We start from the raw sequence: 21,798 nt of genomic DNA on the forward strand, positions 1-21,798 counted from the left end.
TCTTTTGAGGGTGCACCCTCTTTTTGGCTGCTCAACCAGAAAACATTTTCCCTAAAGTGTTTTTTCGTTATATTTCTAATTTATGTCAGCCTCAGAAAATGCTAAACAGAGTTACATTTCTCAGGGAGCAAAGGTGCAGTGAGTTACAAGAAAGAACCAATTAGCTCAAAGGTCTGATGTGGTTAATTTCAAGGCTATTTTTTGTTTTTCTTACATTCCAACTATGTTGACTAATGCACTCCCAGGTGCACAGTGGATAAGAGATATGGGAACTTGGCAGCAAGCATTGGCCCAATAATGAAATCCTACACCAGCACTACTCTAATAACTTTTAACTCTTTGAAAGGCTCTATGTTTTACACTTCTCGTGCCTCTCACAGTTGGGAGGCTGTGAACAATCATATGCGTAGCTGCAAGAGTCTGGATAAACCTGTCAAGCAAGCTAGGATGCTAACAGGGGGGTTTGATTTGAAGTATTCCTCTCATGTCCAGGAGACTTATTAGCTAGAGCCCTAAGTTGATTTTCCCCAGAGAAAGGTGGTCAGGGATAGCCCCCTGTTAATGTCAGAAGAGTTGGTGAAAGACACAAAATAGTAAGACAGACAGATTCTGGTTTTGGGGTAGATGCTCGAGCAGGTCCAGGGGGGTGGTCCCTCGAGGCCTGAAGCCTTGCTCGTCAGGTCTCTTCCACATGACCTTGTCATGGGTGGGATCTCCCATGTTGGCTGCCAGCAATACAGCCTTGACATACTCCTTTCCCAATTTTGAATAGTTATTTAAAATTCTTATTCAATACTTTCAATATCTTGGTTGCCTATTTGTCTCTTGATTTTTTTTTTCTTCATTCATATGTCATGCATTCCTATTTCTTATGTCTGATTCATGATATATGAATTTACCATGAAGTGATGGAACTGGACGCCATGATCTTCATTTTTTGAATGTTGCATTTTAAGCCAGGCTTTTCACTCTCCTCTTTCACTTTCATCAAGAGGCTCTTTAATTTCTCTTCACTTTCTGCTATTAGGGTGGTGTCAGCTGCATATCTGAGGTTATTAATATTTCTCCTGGCAATCTTGATTCCAGCTTCTGCTTCATCCAGCCTGGCATTTCACATGATGTACTCTGCATAGAAGTTACATAAGCAAGGTGACTCCTTTCCCAATTTGGAACAAGTCCATTATTCCATACCTGGTTTTGACTGTTGCTTTGACCTGCATACAGGTTTCTCACGAGGCAGGTAAGGTGGTCTGGTATTCCCATCTCTTTATTTTCAATAGTTTGTTGTGATCCACAGAAAGCCTTTAGTGTAGTAAATGAAGCAGATGTCTTTCTGGAATTCTCTTGCTTTTTCTATGATCCAACAATGTTTGCAATGTGATCTCTGGTTACTGCCTTTTCTAAATCCAGCTTGTCCATCTGGAAGGTCTCGGTTCACATACTGTTGAAGCCTAGCTTGAAGAATTTTGAGCATTACCTCGCTAGTATGTGAAATGAGTGCAATTGTGGGGTAGTTTGAACATTCTTTGGCATTGCCTTTCTTTGGGATTGGAATGAAGACTGACCTTTCCCAGTCCTGTGGCCACTGCTGAGTTTTCCAAATTTGCTGGCATATTGAATGCAGCACTTTCACAGCCTCATCTTTTAGGATTTGTGATTCCATGGACTGCAGCACACCAGGCTTCCCTGTCCTTTACTGTTTCCCAGAGTTTGCTGAAATTCACGTCCATTGAGTTGGTGATGCCATGCAACCATCACCTTTCCCAACGTCAGGCTCTTTCGCCTGGTGGGACACAAATGCAAGTGTTTTCCCCCCAGTACCAGACACCTGTAAGGCAAATTCAAATCTGTGGCTTCCTCCTTTCTGGAACTTTCCCCCTTTGAAAATCTACCAAGGTATATGTTTGTGTACTTGTACTTTCACATGCTATATACATCAGTAGTAATTTTTTTTACAAGAAAAATGTGATTTCATGCCGGCACCCAGAGGATTTCCGATGGCCCCAGACCAACTCCGATTGCCTCTCCAGCACCTCTCTCCTGACCGTGACACCAGCCACGGAGGTTCACACGTGACTCCCTAAATGAGACACCAGCTCTCACTCCTCCCTGTATCCCCATCTCCCTCATTCTACATGGATAACGCTACTGATCCTCAAGCTTCACTTTAAGCACCATCTCCTTGCAGAGGCTTTTCCTGGACACCGAACCCCTCCTCCACCTCATGTGTTCTTTGCTGTGTTCTCACAGTCACAAGGGCCCCCTCCCCAGCCTTCACCTCGGCAACAGCTCTCATTACACCAGCCTGCAGTGCCCAGTGAGCACCTGAAAGGCGGGAACTGTATCTTCAACCTTAAATACAGCCCCAGAGTAGTTTGGAGAATTTCCAAAATCAACAAAGGCCCTGACATCCTTCCTGGTATGGTTAGTGCTTCTGGGCAACTTCCCTGCCAGATCCTGCCTGAGGCAGTTCCCGGGAGCTGGGGACCTAGAAAAGACCTAAATGCTCTCCTGAGAACCAAAAGAATCGGCTGCACCTGGACCCAGCTCCTCACTAGAGAAGACGTGCAGGTCAAGTTCTTCCTCCTGTGCAGGCCTGCTGCTTGTGTCAGATGAAGGCACAGAACTTCAAGCTCTAACCATCTACTCTTCTTAGACCGAAGAACTGAGTGACAGACCAGGGGGTTTTAAAGAAGAGAAGGAAAAGTTTATTGTGTTGACCTTATTTTCATTACAGTACCAGAAATTCATTCTCAGTTCATTTCAGGCGCAAAGGGCTCTGCAGACATTGAGCGCCCCAGTGCTTGCTCCAAAGCAAGGGGCAGCACCCAAACCGATGGTGCATTTCACAGAACATGATTACAATAAAATAGAAGAGTTACAAACAGTTTTTTTTAAGTACATAGTTTCTTTAAAAATTCTAATATTTTACTTTGTTTTTCCATGTTTACCTTATTATTACCAAAAACAAGTGACTGGAAAACATGGTACTTGATATTTTTGTCTCAAACTGTTGACCTTACTGTATTCTGCTCTTTTCATTTTAAAGAGGGATGATACCCATTTCTCTGAGGAAATCTAAAAGGTGACAAGTAAGGCGATGCATAAATTACAGGTGGGATGAAGGCCCTGGCTCACACCCTAACTCATGTCCCACTTAAATCTGCCACATTTGGCCTCTGTGCTGTGAGGTAATTGGAAAGGGCTCAGTAGATGGCCTCACTTCTGGACTACCTCTGAAGCTGATTTCCTGATTTGTTTTTTAAAAACTGTCAGCACTCATGAACCCTGACAGGGAGAGATCCTCCAGTCAGTGCACTGACTCATCGTCACCCAGAAGAGCAGAGTCATTTCTGCATTAGACTGAGAGATCAGAGACCAAATAATGAAAAAGGAACTGGCATCCTCCAGATGCTCTGAAATGGCAACGGCAACCTGAGTTAATGATGTCTACATTTGGTGAACTCTGTCAGGTTATATCAAGACTGAGAAAACAGGAATTTAAATTAAAAAGTTTATCCCACCAGACTAGACACTTAACAGCAATATTCAAGTTGATTAACCCACAAAAATGTCCCCATAAAATAAAATATTTTAAAAACTATTAAAATTACACAATGGAATATATATTTAAATAACTCTGCACACAATGCACCTTCCATTTGTTGTCACCAACAGAAATTTTCCATTACATAGCTTTACCAAAACTTTAATATTTCCATGAAATTTGATACTACAGTACTAACATCATTTTATTCAGAAAAACACACTAGATGTTCCCTTGGAACTCTTGCATTGAATCATTTCTTTTACCCATTCATGACAATTGTAGGGGGCAAAAAACTGCTTTCAAGTACCTAAATTTACTCACAAAGCAGGTGTAGGGGAAGGGGAACCGTACTTGTTTTGAGGGTGCTGTCTGGCCGGCTCCAGGTCGCAGGGTCAGTATGGTGTGACTCCCAGCCAAAGGGAGTGGATTTTCCTTCCTCCCAGTCTCTTCTGGAAACTGCACTGCTGTCCCTAGCCGTCAGGGACTCTGCAACCAGATAATCATTGCTTACTCCATCAGAATCTTAAGAAGGTTCGCAATAGGAAGTCGTGAGGACAGCAGAGGAAATTAAGCTCCATTCTTGGAACTGCCTCTTCATGTGCATAAAACCTTTGCTCTCTCCAGAGAGCTGAGCTCACAAAATACATGGGCTTACCAGATGCGTGTGCGATCTGAAATGCCGCTGTGAGAGAGTCAACACTATCAACTGCATGGAAAACTAACACACCGTCATCCTCAACGTGCTCCGTACAGAGGACAACTTCAAAACAAAACACAGGCATGTCCCCACAGCCCCAACAGCAGATTGTTACACGCATTTTGACCTCAGTCAAATATCACTGTTCACAGAACATAAACAGTCACACTGTTGCATATCATTCTGACATGTCATGTTATTTCATATCACTCTGGCACTGATTAAGACAAGTTTTCTATTATGGCATGATGAAAGAAAAAAATTCATTACATATACAAGATGGTTAGAAACAATACACTGTGAACAGTTTCCAGAAGCTTCAACTTTTCAGTGAAATCAATTCATGTTTCTTAGAAAAAAAATATACCAATCTTTTCAGTCACAATTTGCTTTCATATAGTAGAAACAGCAGACAAAGCTGACCAAGACCAAATTTTAGTGGCAGCATCATTTCCTAGGGAGCTCAAGATTTGGTTTTGGAAGATCTTATGCCACTTGAACCAAGAATTCCTGGCATGAGGAGGAGGGTCTGAGGCCATCTCAGAAGCAGGCTGGGTCCTGCATATTTAGAGACTTAAATATAGGGTGGTAGGGGCAATGAGAATACACACCGCACAGAGAACAGATTTCACACTGCACCTTCCTCACACAGAATATGCATGAGAGACCAGGCAGAGGAGGTGGAAAGGTGCCCTGTTCCATGACCCAAGGGAACCAGCATTTAGAAAGCAATTCCCAGTGACTTTATAGTTATTTCCTGCTCAATATCCCAGAAAATAAACTGGAAAAAAGCACAAATGTGTCCATGGTTTAGAGACACAAGTGGTGGCCGCAACAGCTTCTCTGAAGGCTTAATTAAACCTCAGATAAAGCTGAGCAAATGTCTTTCATCCTCATTGATTCTGTCCCTTTAGCTGCTCCAACCAGTAGAGGAGCAGTGTTGGGGGGTGTGGGGTGGGGGGATAGGTCACACTACTGCCTTTGCCAACAGCAACAACTCTAAGGGACCTTTTTAGTCTTGGATCAATTTATCTACAAGTCCCTCCTCCCCAGTTTTTACAAAAGCAAACTCAAAAGCTCCTTCCGACTTACAGACTCCTGAACTAATGCTTGCATGTGAATACGGAAAAAAATTAATTACTTGATGTTTGTCCTAAGATACTGGAAGGAGTCCATGGAGTGCTCTGCTGCTGTAGCCTGCAGCCTGGGCAGACGGGGAGCAGGACCTGCAGTCTCACACAACCGGAAGTCTCCTCTGGGCGCCTCCTAGCACTGCCCACCCAGCAGGAAAGGCTGCTGCGCAAAGGCTGTTCTGTGTTGCTAAAGACACAAAAAGCCATGACTCATGAGTCCAACTTGCTTCAAGAAGCAACTCTGTAGACTCAGAACGAGGGGAACACTGGCAACTTCTGCTGGCTTAAACTAAAAGAGCTACAGAACAGTGTATAGAAAAACGTGGATTACACAATCAAAATCTCTCCTGGTCTCAGATCCGGGGGTCTTTTGTAGAGAAACGACAAAGCCAACTTCCCCTGGGTCTGAGAGACAAAAATTCTGCAGAGAAACAGCAGGTAAATGATGTGATGACCTTCCTGAGGGAGTTCTGAACCCCTCAAGGTGGATCACAAGAGGGGCTTACTATGGCTGTATCCAGTAAGGAAATAATAGACTTCTTTTAAGAAAGTGGGAAGAGAAAGCAAAGACTTTTGCAAATACAAAAATTGCTTACAAAACAATTACTTAAAAAGTTCATTGGGGCTGGGTGCAGAATAAGAATAATGTCTTCATTTCATATTAGTTACAATGGTTCTGATGGTTTATAAAAGAGAAAGGCCAATTTCTGGTTTTCCTCATGACCCCTCCCCCAACATTCCAGAGCCCTCCTACTGCTATTTTTCCTACCCTCACCCCAACCCACCCCCCCTCCCCCCGCCGTCCTCTCCCCAGATTAATTTGCCCCGCGCTTAGCCTGAAGACACATGATTGTTCGTTGGGTTTCAATTTAACAATGAACCTGATACTGGGGAAGGGCACAGGGGCCCACTGGCGCAAACCCGGAGATGCTCACATAGGCGCCGCCCCATCCACTGTCTGCCCGGAAGGGTGGCCCCGGCTGCAGACGGGAGCTCCGCCGCCCCTCCCCGTGGACTGAGGTAAGGAGGACCCGGCGGCTCCCGCTAGTGGCCTCTTGAGGCACTGCAGCACATGTGGGCTTGTTTCTCTTCCAGTTGCTTTTGCCATCTTCTCTTCTGGTGAAAGGCCTGCTCTTCATAGAGTCCCCCAAAAATCAGTTCCTTGTCTTCCTCTGAGGTTCAAATCTAGTAGAAAGCCTTAACTTCAGAGATCCAGAGCCGCCGGCGTGCGGGAGTCAGGACGAACAGGGCGGCACGCCCAGTCGGTTCATCAGCAGTTGTATAGACAAATTGAAAAAAACTAGCATTTAATATAAAAAGTGTTTTTCAAATGGTGTAATTTCCTATCCTCCTCTGGAGATCATAATTCCTCATGTGTCTGAGGTCCTATGGAAAAGGAGAGCAAGTGGAGAGAAAATGGATCACTATCCCGTTATAAAGTACAGACTAGGCATTTTCTGCTATTGAAATCTATTATTTGTGCCCCACCTCCACTGTATCTCTCTTTTTAAATTTTTAGGAGTTTTGGTTTAGTGTGTTTGTGTCATATTTTGAAAGCAAAAACAAAAAATACATTTTCATTTTCAAGAACACTGAAATTAACTGTATACCCCTACTCCCTCTAAATTGTTTTTACAAGTACAATATTTACTTCTAGTAAAAATGCACATATGTTTAGTCAGGATTCTTATTTTTTCACTTAATAGTGTATACATTTTCCTCTGTAGCAGTGTAATTTACCATTTTCTAGTCTTGGGTGTTTAAACTGTTTTCCAATGCCTTGAAAAAAAATGATAGTAAAATAAATTTCTCCATGTATATAATTTCTTTATTGTATTGAATTATTTCTTTCAAGGTAAATTCTCAAGAGAGGAATTATTGAGGATATAACATTTTAATGAATCTTGATTGATTTACTGCCTTTTAACAAGGATTTTTCTAACGCACACAGCTTCAACAAGATTCACCCAGAAGAGTTTCACCACCATCTTCCCCAACAAATGGCATCATCACCAAAAGTTAAAGTGTTAGTTGCTCAGTCATGTCCAGCTCTTTATGACCCTATGGTCTGCACCCTGCCAGGTTCCTCGGTCCCTGGAATTCTCCAGACAAGAACGGTGGAGTGGGTAGCCATTCCCTTCTCCAGATTATCTTCCTGACCCAGGGATCGAACCTGGGTCTCCTACATTGCAGGTAGGTTTTTTACCATTTGAGCCACCAGAGAAACCCGGCATTACCAACATGTCCACTCTTTTCTATGTAGTAATAGTAATGCTAGAGTCCTTTAATTTGATTAGTTTCTTCAAATTCATTTATTATTTGTGTTTTTATCTTATTTAAACAGTATGTCTACATTCTTTATCCATTTATTCATGAAAATCCTTAGGTTTTACTGATGAATTTCATTATTTTTATGGTGAATGTCCAACACTTCATCTGTGATTTTAATATCATGGCATAGTCTTCAGGATGTTTAGGTGAATCACTCAAGATCCATTTCTATAATTGCTTTTTTAGAATTAGTTTTGAGCTGAATAAATTAAAATCCAGAGTGACTCTTATTAAAGGCTTATATAAAGTCACTTTTTGTATTCTAACAATGTTTTAGACTGGCTACCACTCAAAATGTACACATAGCAGAGAAACCAGTGTATGTCATGTATCACAAAACTCATAACCCTAAACAATAATAATCACAAAGCACTCTTTCTTCAAAAAAAAACAAAACAAAAGAAGGAAGGGAGGGAGGGAGGAAGAGAGGAACAAGGATGGGAGAAAGAGAAAGAAAAAAAGGCAGCAATTACATTAATAAATACTGTCTAGAAGCCCAACTGAATAAGCAAAGGGAAAAATATAGACTACCAGATGTCATGATGGCGGACTGAATAACTGATTCTTCTTGTTCTTACAAGATTCTGTTTCTGCAACAGAAACCAGACAGGCCAAGAAGTACCTACCTAAAGCCAAAGATCTGTACATACCTTCTCGGCTTGCCTCCTTTGCTGTCTTGTCTCTATACAGCGCTCCCATTTCCTTCTCCTCCTGAAAGCGGTGCTGTAGCTGTTTGACCTCCTGATCATAGTCCTGCCACTCTGGGACAATTCGAACAGCGGCCTCCAGCTTGGGCTCTTTGGTCATTGGGTTATTACACTGTGAAAAGCAAAATAACGTACTTCAGCCAAGTTAAAGGAAGGGTATGCTACATAGCATTCAGAGGTGTTTCTATTCTTGGGTTATAGGTCCTAACTGGACAAAAAGAACAATGATATGAGAAGCAATGTGGTAGGGGCTGTACAAAGCTTCTGCAAAGAAGTCGTGGAGCGCTACTGGAAGGCAGAAAGAGAAAGTCCGTTTGGAAAAACAACAAGGCACAGAGTGATCTGGAAGACAAATGGTAACTTCATGGATTCTAAATAGTGAAAACAGCCCCATTAGACAACAGAGGATTTACCTTCCTGCTGAGGTTACTGTAACAAGTCCTGCAACCCCTGAACTACACAATTACAGAGAAAGACCAAATTATCTAGCTATACATCAGACTGGACTGAATGCAGAAAAGAGCCACACACAACTTACCAAATCAATTGTTTTTGCCCTTTTCTTAGAGGCATCATCACACCACGTTTCACACCAAAGCCATTCTTGAGGGAGTGATTTAATTGGCACCTGATGGATCATGTTATTGGGCAAATCCTATTCAGTAGAGAAAATAAAACACAACAATCTGAAGTTGTAGGGGAATAAACAACAAGGTCCTACTATAGAGCACAGGGAACTACATTCAATATCCTATTATAAAACATAATGGAAAAACGTGAATAAGAACATATATCTGAATCACTTTGCTATATAGCAGAAATTAACACATTGTAAATCAACTATGTTTCAATAAAATACAAAACAGAATATTTATAAATAAAGTGCTATGGGAAATTTAAATAAATGAACAGCAAATTAGCTGCCACTACATACCACATGCCAATCACAAAATTTTAAAACAGAGTTCTTAGCAAAAACTGTAAAGTACCTACAGTATTTATTTATGGTGTTTTTAAAAACCAAAGTTTAGATGATCCATAAAACACCTATCCATAAGAAGCACCTGAAAAGCTTTAGGCTAAAACTCACAGTCTGCTTTCTCCTTGGAAGGAAGGCTATGAAAAACCTAGACAGTGAATTAAAAAGCAGAGACACTGCTTTGCTGGCAAAGAACCATATATATAGTCAAAGCTATGGTTTTCCCAGTAGTCATGTATGGATGTGAGAGTTGGACCATAAGGCTGAGCGTTGAAGAATTGATCCTTTCAAACTGTGGTACTGTAAAAGACTCCTGAGAGTCCCCTGGACAGCAAGAAGATCAAACCAGTCAATCTTAAAGGAAGTCAACCTGGATTATTCACTGGAAGGACTGATGCTGAAGCTGAAGCTCCAATACTTTGGCTACCTGATGCAAAGAGCCAACTCATTAGAAAAGACCCTGATTCTGGGAAAGATTTAAAGGCAAAAGGAGAAGTGGCTGGTAGCAGATGAGATGATTAGATAGCACCAATGGACATGAATTGAGCAAACTCCAGGAGACAGTGAAGGACAGGGGAACCTGGCATGCTGCAGTTGACAGGGTCACAGAGAGTTGGACATGACCTAGCAACTAAACAACAGACTTCCCTTCCTGAGGGCATTTCTAAGAAAAACAGCACTGCCTTCTAAAAGCCAATTAAGCAATGAATGTGGCTCTTGTATGTCAAAGTTTTGCTTAAAGGAAGCTCTAAATCCACCTTGTCAACTGAGGCTTGATCCCAAGTAGATGAAGCCCATGTGTTTTCTAGCCAACTGGACTCTATGCTTTGAAGTTTTTTTCTTAGGAAAACTTTTGAGTTTGACACATTAATAATAAAATGTTCTATTGTCCAAAGACACAACCAATATGATCCAATAGTTTCACTTCTGGGTATATACACATAAGAATTGAAAGCAGGGACTCAAACAGATACTTGCACACCAATGTTCATAGAGGCATTATTTACAACAGTCAAAAGATGGAAATAAGCCAAATGTCCACCAGCAGATGAACAGCCAAACAAAATGTAGTATATACATACAATGAAATATTACTTGATCTTAACAATGGATAAATGGGGTTAATGAGTTCTCAGACAATGCTACTCAAAATGTAGTATGTGGACTTGGGGCACAGAGTTTGCTCAGAATGCAGATTCTTAGGTCCAACCAAATACCTACTGAATCAGCCAGTGGAGGATGGGGGCCCAAAGATGAATGCTTTTGTAAGTTCTTCAGATGATTTTTTTTTTAATTAAGCTAAAATTTGAGAAGAACTGTTCTAATGTCTTTGCCCTGTCCAGTAGCTGGGTAAAACACCATTTAATATTAGCCTTTGCAAAGTCAGAAATGCATGCTGTTACCTCCAGGCTAATCATTAAAAAATTATTTAAAACCGTATAGTTTAATAGAGGGAAACAGAATTATTAAAAACTCTCAATCATTTGGAAAGAAACTGACTAAGGAAAAAAAGAAACAGAGGACATGTGGCATTAGCAAGGGGACTGTGGAAAAGCCAAACTTATTGGTGATGACCTTTACTATCAGCAGACTAATGTTCAAATTAAATGATGGTCACACCAAATGAAAAAACAAACCAATGTAAGCTCTTTATAGGAAACAGAACTAAAACATGGGATTAAGAACTATTGAAAACAGAAGGATAAAAAAATATACTACGAAACACTAACTAAAAGGAAAACCAGTATAGCTATACTAATATTAGATGAAGCACACTTCAAGCCCCTGCCCAAAAAGCATCAATAGAAATAATAAAAAGTTAATTTGTCAGAAATATACATGACTTCTAAGTGTTTAGGCAATGAACAAAATAGTCTCTAAGTACATCAAGTAAAATCTGACAAACCTAAAGACAAGATTTCACATTATGGAAAGAGATTTTAACATAATTGTCTCAGTAACTAATGGAAGAACAGACAAAACACACATAACGCAACAGGAAAGAACAGAATCCGACTCCGTGTTGGATCTGTTTCTTTAACGTACGCTTCCTGTTGCTTTTGTTATCACTTGAGGATGCTTTCTAAGTCACTAAAAGGATGCTTTCTACAGTAATAAGCATACATAATGGCCTGCCTTGGGGAACCCAGTCCCTCTGCCTGAAAGTTAAACTCTAGAGGTTTTGTTCAGCTTAGAGAAACGTTGATCTGATTCTGGTCTACCTGTGAATGGCTGCAGGAAAGAAGAAATCAACACATCCCCTCCCAGAGGCTGGGCAAGCCAGGAGATATTTTGCAAGACTTTCAGCCTCTTCACTTTACTTTCTCACCTCCTGCCTCTCTCTGTTTTATAAAAGAAACTAGCATCCAGACCCCAATAAGATAGTTCTCTAGGACTCCTGTCCACCATCTTCTTGGACACCCAGCTTTCCAAATAAAGTTGCTATTCCTTGATTCGACACCTCGTCTCTAGATTTATTGCCTCGTCATACAGCAAGCAGACTGCGCTTGGACTCAGTAACAACATTATCACTAAACCTCACCTAATGGACATACAAAGAAAAGCATCATATCTAACATCTACAGGGTATAAAACTGTTAGGACCAAACTGGAGCCAGGACAGGCTCTAAGGGGCAGGCTAGGCCTGAGGTTTAGTCTCTAGGAAGGCTGAGGCACTGGAAACTCCCGCAGGCAGTGTAGCTCGACCCATCAGAAAAATCCCCATAGCCCCCGCCCGCGCCAGACCCGAGCCAATCTAGATAGGGATGCGAGGTTTAAAAGTCCCGCGCACACGCTTACGGTTTAAACAATCAGCTATGCTGTTACAGGAACAAAGAACCGTCTGTATAAAAGTAGATGTGATTCAGAGTTCGGGGCTCTTGTCGGGTTCCACTGTGCTGGATGAGACCTGGGCCCTAACTCGAGCTAGCAATAAACCCCTTTATGCTTTTGCATTGCTGTGGACGTCTTATTCTCTCAGTTTTGGGGACTCGGACTCTGGGCATAACATTTGGGGGCTTGTCCGGGATCCCTTTAACTGGGAAGAATAACACTCTCCTGGCAGAAGGGGTTTCCTCACTAGGAGGAGAGATCTCTGAACACCGGTGTTTTCTGGTTAAGTCCAGCGTAAGGCTGAGGCCCAGCATCGTGCTGGGGAGGCGGCTGGCTCTGTTTTCTGGTTGAGACCAGCAGAAGGCTGAGGCCTGGCATTGTGCTGGGGAGGCGGCTGGCTCTGTGGACGTCCTGCCGGTAAGATACTCTCAAGGGGAGAAAAAGGTTAAAAAAAGGGGGCCCGGGAAGACCTAGTACTGTGTTTTTGGCCGAAGTACATTTGTTGTCTGTTTGTTGCATCTGTGTGAGTGCCAGCACTGTCTCTGCCCTTTGTGTGCTCATTTGGTCTCCTGTGTTTTTCTCTGTAATCATGGGACAAACAACTTCTACTCCTTTGTCTCTTATGACTGACCACTTCTCTGATTTTAAGTCTAGAGCACAGAATCTATCGGTGCTGGTGAAGAAGAACAAAGTAATAACTTTTTGCAGTGCAGAATGGCCGACCTTCCATGTAGGCTGGCCCTCAGAAGGCACCTTTGACTTGGGAACTGTACACCAAGTCTGAGATATCGTCTTCCGACTGCGGATCGGACACCCTGACCAAGCCCTCCTCCTTGGGTAAAACCTTTTTTGCCTCAACAGGGATTTTCTACCCCTCAGGTGTTGGCAACACATGTAAGAAAGAACCCAAACAATCTCAAGGAGCCTGAACCAACGGCGCCGCTATATACCCCATCTTGCAGGGGGAATTGTTAGGGGAAGCACTGATTGAAACCGCCCCACCCTGGCCAGGCACCATAGTAACCATTTGGATGAGTTGTTTTATGACAGGAGATCCTGATAAGAAATACGAACTAATAAGCCTCCACCAACCGGAAGAGTTCAGGAAAGGTTTAAAGGAGACACCGCCTGTACATTGTGAGCCACGCGGCAGAGCAGTTCTCCTGGGTTTCCTTACCCTGCTGCTCTCCACCCGGGTGCCCTTTCCCAATAAAATCTCTTGCTTTGTCAGCACATATGTCTCCTCGGACTTCGAGCACAACAAAAACCAGATGAAATATCTACCAAAACTGACCATATCTGGATCAAAAAGCAAAGCTCAACAAACTTTAAATGCCTAAAATCATACAGAATACTTTCTCAGACTAGAGCAAGTGGGCTAGAACAAACAAACAAAACCCCAGAAAATCTCCATGTACACAGTGAAAGAAACGAGAAAGGAACTAAAACATCTATTAATGAAGGCAGTAATACAGGAACTGAGAAACACAAAAGATATATAGAAAACAAGTAAGGAACTGGCAGATGTAAATCCCACCTCACGATTAAATTCTCCAATTGAAAGCCACATGGGATGCCAGCTCACATCTAATCAATTTGATTAATAATAAGCATTACTCAGAACACAGAGCATCAGGAATCCTTGCACTGCTGATGGGAGCATAAATCAGAACTACTTTGGAAACTGTTTGGAATTATCTAATAAAGATAAAGACGCACCAATCTGATGGGTCAGCAATTCAACGTGTAGTTGTATGCACAACTGAAACACGTGTACATGTATCTGCATGTACATCAAATGTCTTGCATCAACCAAGACACGTGTAACTGATCACAGCAGCATTATCCATGGAAGACAACAATGGAAAACAATCCAAATTTATAATAAACAAAACACAGGACCATTTCATACAGCAACATGGATGAATTTCATTAACATAATGCTGAGCAAAAGAAGTTAGACTCAAAAGAGCACACCTTGTACATTCCCACTGAGACAGGCAGGGGGAAAAACAGGCAAACCTATAGTGTTTAAGGACACATGTGTAAGTAGTTACTCAACACAGAGAAGCCATGGAATGACTGCCACAAAAGTTAGGGTGCTGTTGCGGAAGACAGTGGCTTTTGGGTTGCTAAGAAAGTTGAATTTCCTAAACTGGGTGGCAGTACACGGGTGTGTGCTGTGTGGTACTTCATTGATGCATATGAATATGTACTTATATATTTTGTTTTGTACACTCTTATTTATGGGTGCTAAATATCATAATAAAGGTTTAAAAATGTTTAAAGCAGACCTAAGCAAAACAAAGTATGTGAAACTATGTACCTACAGCATAAACTACAATCTCACCTCTAAAAAATGTTTAGCATTAATAAATAGTGATTCAGCTAAACTTCTTTAAAAAACACCATGGTTTTTGTATAGAGAAAAGAGAAATAACAATACTACATCCTGTGCTGTGATAGTTGGTTCCTAAAGAAGAGAAACAAACTGACCCTAGCAGGCAGAGAAACAAATTTATCAGCTTAGCTGGGCACAAAATAAGAAGATATGACAGCGCCCTCCTTCCATCTCCCTCCCCAAACCGACATCAGGCCTATCATATTTTTTACCATTATGTCCTCTCTTAAGGGCAAATAAAAATCACACACACACACACACACACACACACACAACACAAATTCCTTTCCATGAAGAAACAAAACACTATCTCAACGGAGAGAAATGAGAAGCAAATACTACTTCATTTTCTGACACAACACTGTGCACCCATCACCAAAACTGTTGACCAAAAAAAGGGCCACTTACTTGATCGAGATTTGAAAGGCTGTTAGGATCCTGGCTCAGACCTTGGTACTGTCCCCTGAGTCTGTCGCCAGCTGCTATTTTCCTAAACTTCTTCAGATCCACGACGTACAGCGCACTGGATAGAGAAAATCCACTTGTTATAACCATGGATCATGGCAGAAAAAGCAACCCCACTGACTAATGGAACAGATCACTAGGCTAACATTCTGGTTTCTCGTGGAAAAGGTAAGCTGAGGCTTCACAGTAGAGCTCACAGTCACTACGTACCACTTCAAAGACGGCTAAGGAAGTGATTACAAAACCCGTATTCTGGTACCACAAGCTCATTTTGTCACTGTTTCAAAGGAAATAATCTCTGACAAAAGAAGGTTTCTAGCAAATGTCAGCAGGTTTGATAATAAAAACTATAGTAATTGATAATCATTAGTCAAAGATATCCTGATGATATCTTAAATGTTACAGAGGAAAACACCAACCAAGTGTTATAGTTCCTTCAGACCAGGGGCATACAGCACAATACTTAAATCACCAACATCCCAATATTTATCTCTATACATGTTGCTTCCCACAGGTTTCCCTACTCTCCAAATCACACTTTTCCCAGAGAAGATAATATACAGAAACAACAGATGTACAACAAATACACACACTGTTTAACCTAGGAGCTTTAGGAATCTATTCTATAGGTATATTTGAAATATATGAAATTGTGTGTTTAACTGGTGGCTCAGTGGTAATGAGCCCGCCTGCCAATGCAGGAGATGAGCGTTCGATCCCTGGACTAGGAAGATCCGCTAGAAAAGGAGATGGCAACCCACTCCAGTATTGTCGCCTGGGAACTCCCATGGGTAGAGGAGCAGGCTACAGTCCATGGGGTCTTAACAGTCAGACACAACTCAGTGACTAAACAACGACAAATAACGTATGTCATACCAAGACCACAATGATACATACACTGGAATAATATGTTGATACAAAAAGGAAAAAGGTCTCTCTCTACATGTTGATGTAAGGTCTACTAGAAACATCAAGTTGAAAAAAGCAAAGCACAAAACTGTAAAAAAGGTTAGGATATATTTTGTGTAAAAAAAGAAGTCATAGTTTTTTACCTAAAAATTAAAAAACTCTACAAGGAGACACGGTAAGTAGACAGAATGGGGCAGCTTTTCACTATATATTTTTTATAGTTCTTATTTTTGAACCACATTAACATATTACCTACTCACAATTTTAAATATGTGAAATTAATTTTAAGGAAATGAAAATCAAACCATAACATTCTCAGTACCTGATATGGTACTTTCGCCCAGCTAAGTGACTGGCCCAGTACCCTGACTTCCAGAACCTGTAGCCATCCATCTCTCTGCGGCTGTCACAGAAAGGAGTGTAACCATAAGGAGCACCATCCAAATTGAAATCTCTTAACTCTTTCAAATCTGTTCGTACAATCTGAAGAAGAAAGGATCACAGTCACTTGTTTGACACCCATGCAGACAGCAGTTTCCTAAAAATACTGAGGGCAGCTCAGGGACTGATCAATGGCACAGGCAGCAAACCCAGTCCAAGCCTGGCTCCTTCTTGATTAGCTGACTGTCCTCACTAGCGTGTAAGATGATTAGCCTAGGGCTTGGGACACAGTACTCTAAGTATTCAAAAAAAGCAGGAGTAAAACAAATTCACACCGTGTTGCCTCTCTGTGACTCAGTTTCTGGGTCTAAAATGGACATCTCACAGGCTTGCTGGGAGGATCACATGAACTCATGTATGACAGATGGAGAATGATGCCTGGCACACAGTAAGTGCCCAGCAAGGATGAAATGTGATCATAGAACTAGGAAAGCAGGCTTCATGTTGAGCCACTTATGATATAAATGAGCCAGGCGGGGCAGAATTCCCAACAGTTGGATGATTTTTGTGCAAATGACTTCTGCACACATTACATCACTTCCACTCAGATGAGGAACTCAAGTTTTAGATAGTTCAGGATAAGGGTAAAGGCTGTAGGACAGAAGGATATTTACACTTTTTGAGTGTGTATGCTCTAAAATGTGTGTGTTCCTTTTAATTAAGTCAGCTGTCTTCCTGACAGCAGGAAGACCATCTGAAGAGTTCCATATGCTCAAGGCCAGGCACCAACCCCCTCTCTTACCCACATCAATAACTCCTAGCTGTGGGGCAAATGACTGGAGATGACAGCAAGCAGTTTTATGTTAAACTGGCAAATTTTTCAATTTTAGTTTGTATATTAAATGAGTTAAATTTAAGATATGAAACTACATAAATGATGTGATCACAACTACATAAGAGAGGCACAGGAGAAAAGATGAAAGGAGACACACGGAACGCAAATTTTAGAAGTGATCACATCTGGTGATGCCTTTCCATATATTCTTTTTTTTTTTCTTTTTAACTGAAGGATAATTGCTTCACAGTACTGCATTGGTTTCTACCAAACATCAACATAAATCAGCCATAGGTTTACCATGTCCCCTCCCACCTGAACATCCCTCCCACCTCTCTCCCCATCCCAACCCTCTAGGTTATTATTGAGCCCCAGTATGAGTTCCTGAGTCATACAGCGAATTCCCATGGGCTATCTATTTTGCATATGGTCACGTATGTTTCCATGTTACTCTCCCCAATATCTTCCACCCTCTTCTTTCCCCCCGCCCAGCCACGCCCATAAGTCTGTTCTCAATGTCTGTGCTGCCACTGCTGTTCTGCAAATAGATTCATATATTCTAAATGATGTAAAATAAGTGTGTATTTTTCGACAATTGGAAAGATAAAATCATTTAAAAAGGAAAAGGAAGTCTAATGCCTTTAATTTGCACTGCTGAAACCCAGCCTTTGAGAGCTCACCTGATCCGCATCCACAAACAGGAACTTGTCAACAACCAGTGGGAACAGCACATCCAGGAAGAGGATCTTGTAACCCCAGATGATGCGCTGCTTCTCAGTCTGCTGGTGAAGCCACCGGGGCCACTTGTACTGAACAAGCTCATACTGAAAATTGTATTTGTCCGCCATATAAGGTATAAACTCCTATTTGCAAACACAGGAACAACAAGCATTTACTCTGATTAAGAAAAACAAGTCAGTCAACAAACCACAATTATGGCACAAGTAAAATACATTTACTATATCAGCAGTCTAATGAAGAAATGTGACCCTGACTAACTTGTGACTACATAAAGAATACATATAAACTTTTTGTCAAATCTCCATTTTTTTATGATTTCTAATCACACATGAGAGGACCAGAAATCTTTAAGTGAAGGCTTTTATATAACTAATTTATGTGTGCGTGTGTTTAAGGGAAATGGACTTTGTCTAAACTTGATTTCAGTAAAACATTTTTTTGAGCTTGATTTTAAGCCTTTCTCACCACCAGGTCTAATCCAGGGAATGACAGGGCAAACCCAAATACTCTGAACAAGTTTGCTGCCATCAAGTCTTTCAGATTCTAAATATAAGTACCCTAGCGGACCAGAAGTGAATTATTTATCTAGGAGAGATATTACTGAATATATTAAAAGTTGCTTAATAAATTCTATAGAACAAGAAAGAAAAAGATGCAAATAAATCAATTTGGATGACAAATACTGATAAAAACAAAGCAGAAAACTTTCTAAACTTTCCATGTGTGTTTTTGATTTGCAGAGATGATACATTACTTCCACAGATCACTGGGTACGGTTGTTCAAAACAGAACAAACCATCCTTCTCACTGGAACCAGTAATGTGCTTTCTCATTAAATGAGGACATTCATGCTTGAGAAATGTTACTTCATCAAAACAGAAGAAACAGATTCTCCTCTTATGTTATACAAGCTTCAACCAAGTCATAATTCTGTGTTCGGTTTTATAACAACTATTCCCCCCAAAACAGACAGGAAAAAGAATAATCAACATATAATTATGCAGGTGAATTACAGTAACCTAATAAAAGGAAAACATTTTTAAATACACAGATAAAGTAGAAGTAGTAAACAGTATATTGCACTGTATATATCTCCTTAATAAGAATGTTTTCCTTTTCAAAGCCTAAGGAACAAACCTTAAACGTGGGGGACAAATAATTCTTCAAGAACCAGAATTTCACAGGAGTCTTGGTATTCTTCAGTACTGACAGCATCATTATGCTGTCAAACAAAAGCAAACAATAATAACAATCATTCAAATCTTTTTAATCTCAACAAAATCAAGTCAAGTCAATCAGTAGACTCAGTGTTCTTTATGGCAGAGCTAACTAATGGCTCAGTTAGGCAAAGAGAGACCCTGAATAGTGGAAAAGGGAAACCTGCACTCATTCATTCTACAGAGTCATCACTGGATGAGAAAGAAGAAGCACTTATTACCTATAAAAATATACCAGACTGATAAAGGCATGTGTTCTAATTACGTTACACCTTAAAATAAACTCCTTTATGAACTGACACATTAATTATGGTACAAATGAATCACTGAGGTTGTGTTTAATGCCTACATCACTCTAAAAACAAAGTCGGTGAAGCCTCAGCAGCTCTGTGTAATAGCACTGCCTCTCCCAGCCTACATCGGGGAGCCCAGCCAGGGCGGAGAGTAGGCAGAGGGAAGGGGATGGCAAATGATCAGAGCTTCAGGATTCCCTACTTGGAAAACAAACAACTTTTGAGTCAAGGAACTTAATTAAATTCAGCGGTTGTTAACATCTGACATTGCAATTCGAGGTCAGCTGTTATTTCTTGGGAATATGACAGCTGAACATGAGTAACATGATATCTTGATTATTTGCTATACTGGATTTGTAGTGGAAAATTAAAAGTAAAAAAGGACCTTGGCATTAGGAAAGCCACTGTCAGGCAAAGGTGCGCATTCATAGCCAAGCCCTCCTGACCACTGACTGCAAGGCGCCCCTGAGGGCTTTCCCCCTGGTGACTGCTGCATTCACCAGCCAAGCCTGTGCCTCCCTCGACTCTGGCTATTTGACCTCAGCCGCGACCCTCCAAGTCTCAGCCTGTCTATAAAACACAACTAAGATCCCTCCTGGCTCTAAAATCTTACAAGTCATCAGAAGGCAGGCCCATGGCCCTATTCCACCTCTATTCTCTATCCTCAGGCAATCCTTGGTGGACAATGAAAAGCCATTCTTCATCATGTGCACACAGTAGTTTTAAAGGTTTATAACCTTATAAGAGCTATACAGATTCATTTACTATATATTATATAGTCCATTTCATGAGGTTGGCCAAATCGAAACAAAGGTTAAGTATATATAATCATCTATACACAATCCTCAGAGTGCCTCAAATACAAAGAAGTATAATGGGCAGAATCCCATAAAACGTGTACTCCCTAAAGAACAACATGATAAATTCATGCATGTATACTGAAATAACCAAACACGACTAACCGAAGAAATCTTTCATAGAGATGACCAGATGCAACGGAGAAAATATTAATGATGTCATCTTTGTCTTGTTTCACTTCCTCGGTCTTCTGTCCTCCTGTAAAGCCCCTATAATAAAGAAGGTAAAAACAAGAATACTTGAAATGCTGGTACAGACATGTTGCCCTTTAAGGGGAGGGGAAGGAGATGGTGCTTCCCACCAGGACAGAGAGGGAGGCTGCCCAGAGGGCCTTGTGGAGCTTCAAGAGAAGACTGGACTAGTCCACTAGAATGCAAAACAAACAATGGAAAGTTAACTGAGCAATTACCACTCAACTCTCCAAAGAGCAGGAAAAGTCCAACAGGAGTTCGGAAGTCAGGCACAGAAGGAACTCCACTATGCGGGGACACTAAGCTCTTTCAGTAGCTCAGTGGGGAACACTCATCTACTCTGCACACAAGTGGATGCAAAGAGCAGAATCTGAAAAGCCCAGACAGGATTACTATATTCAAAAGAAGGGAGGGATGGCATTTATATCTCAGTTTTCCCTCAAAAACATCACTTCTTTCTGATGCCAGTTTACCATTTGAAGGAGTCCCAAAATCCAGAGGCATTCTCATTAGTCCCATCGCTCAGCAAGTCCTCATTCACCATGTCTGCCTTCTTCTGAACCTGCAATCAGTCACATGTGATGAATCTCACTCTCCCTACTGGGTTGAGGAGGCACTGAACTCATCTTCACGGGATGCTCACTGAATACTGACCACACTAAACAGTGAATTCTCCTGTGAGCAGATATAACATACTCTGAGTCCAGACACATTCAACAGAATGTGAATGCTGAATTCTGCTGAATGAGTCCAGACACATTCAACAGAACTATGCTCATCATACCACATTAAAATCTTAATGAGGAGATAGCAACCTCCTGTAACTAGATAATAACTGTCTCTAGTTTGAAAATGGGCAGAGAACCTTACAGTTTAAGTGAAAACAGAAATGCATTCCCCAAGCTAACTCTCGTTCTAGGCAAAGAGTACAGTGTGCACACGCTTCAGCTGCCAGGAAGGAGTCATCTCACGCGACAGCCTTGTTTTCGGACTGACTAGTACAAAGAGGGCTTAAAACTTCTCGAGAACATAGGGATCATTTTTCTGCTTAACCATGTGTGGCCTGCTTTAGATTTTAGAGTATAATGACTGTCTCATAATATCTTTTATCTGAATATAATGTTCTAGGAATTTCAAAGTTCTAAGAACAGAAAGCAAAAGTGAGAAGAAATTAAATAAGGCTACCACCATTTATTATTGTTGCTGAAATTCTCATTGGCATTCTTCCCAGTTTTCAAAACATAATGTGAACTGTGATTGTACAAACAAAGCAGTATC

The 21,798-nt window shown here is 41.2% G+C and overlaps 1 protein-coding gene across 3 annotated transcripts in view; it reads right to left on the reverse strand.

Moving 5' to 3' along the window:
* Positions 1–2,685: 2,685 nt before the first annotated feature.
* Positions 2,686–21,798, reverse strand: part of UGGT1 (UDP-glucose glycoprotein glucosyltransferase 1) — a 116,326-nt gene continuing 97,213 nt past the window's right edge. For 2 of the 3 annotated variants that reach the window (XM_069574238.1, XM_069574237.1), the window contains 9 exons: positions 20,994–21,082; positions 20,434–20,538; positions 19,099–19,183; positions 17,901–18,083; positions 16,327–16,487; positions 15,039–15,153; positions 8,957–9,073; positions 8,362–8,530; positions 2,686–6,766 (listed from right to left, as the gene is read on the reverse strand). In XM_069574238.1, the coding sequence (XP_069430339.1) occupies positions 6,741–6,766; positions 8,362–8,530; positions 8,957–9,073; positions 15,039–15,153; positions 16,327–16,487; positions 17,901–18,083; positions 19,099–19,183; positions 20,434–20,538; positions 20,994–21,082 (1,050 nt within the window). In that variant the 3' untranslated portion in view covers positions 2,686–6,740. The remainder of the gene's footprint in view (positions 6,767–8,361; positions 8,531–8,956; positions 9,074–15,038; positions 15,154–16,326; positions 16,488–17,900; positions 18,084–19,098; positions 19,184–20,433; positions 20,539–20,993; positions 21,083–21,798) is intronic. The other variant, XR_011253965.1, reaches the window with a different exon arrangement.

This window comes from Ovis canadensis, chromosome 2 (assembly GCF_042477335.2).
Source record: "Ovis canadensis isolate MfBH-ARS-UI-01 breed Bighorn chromosome 2, ARS-UI_OviCan_v2, whole genome shotgun sequence".
Lineage (NCBI taxonomy): Eukaryota > Metazoa > Chordata > Mammalia > Artiodactyla > Bovidae > Ovis > Ovis canadensis.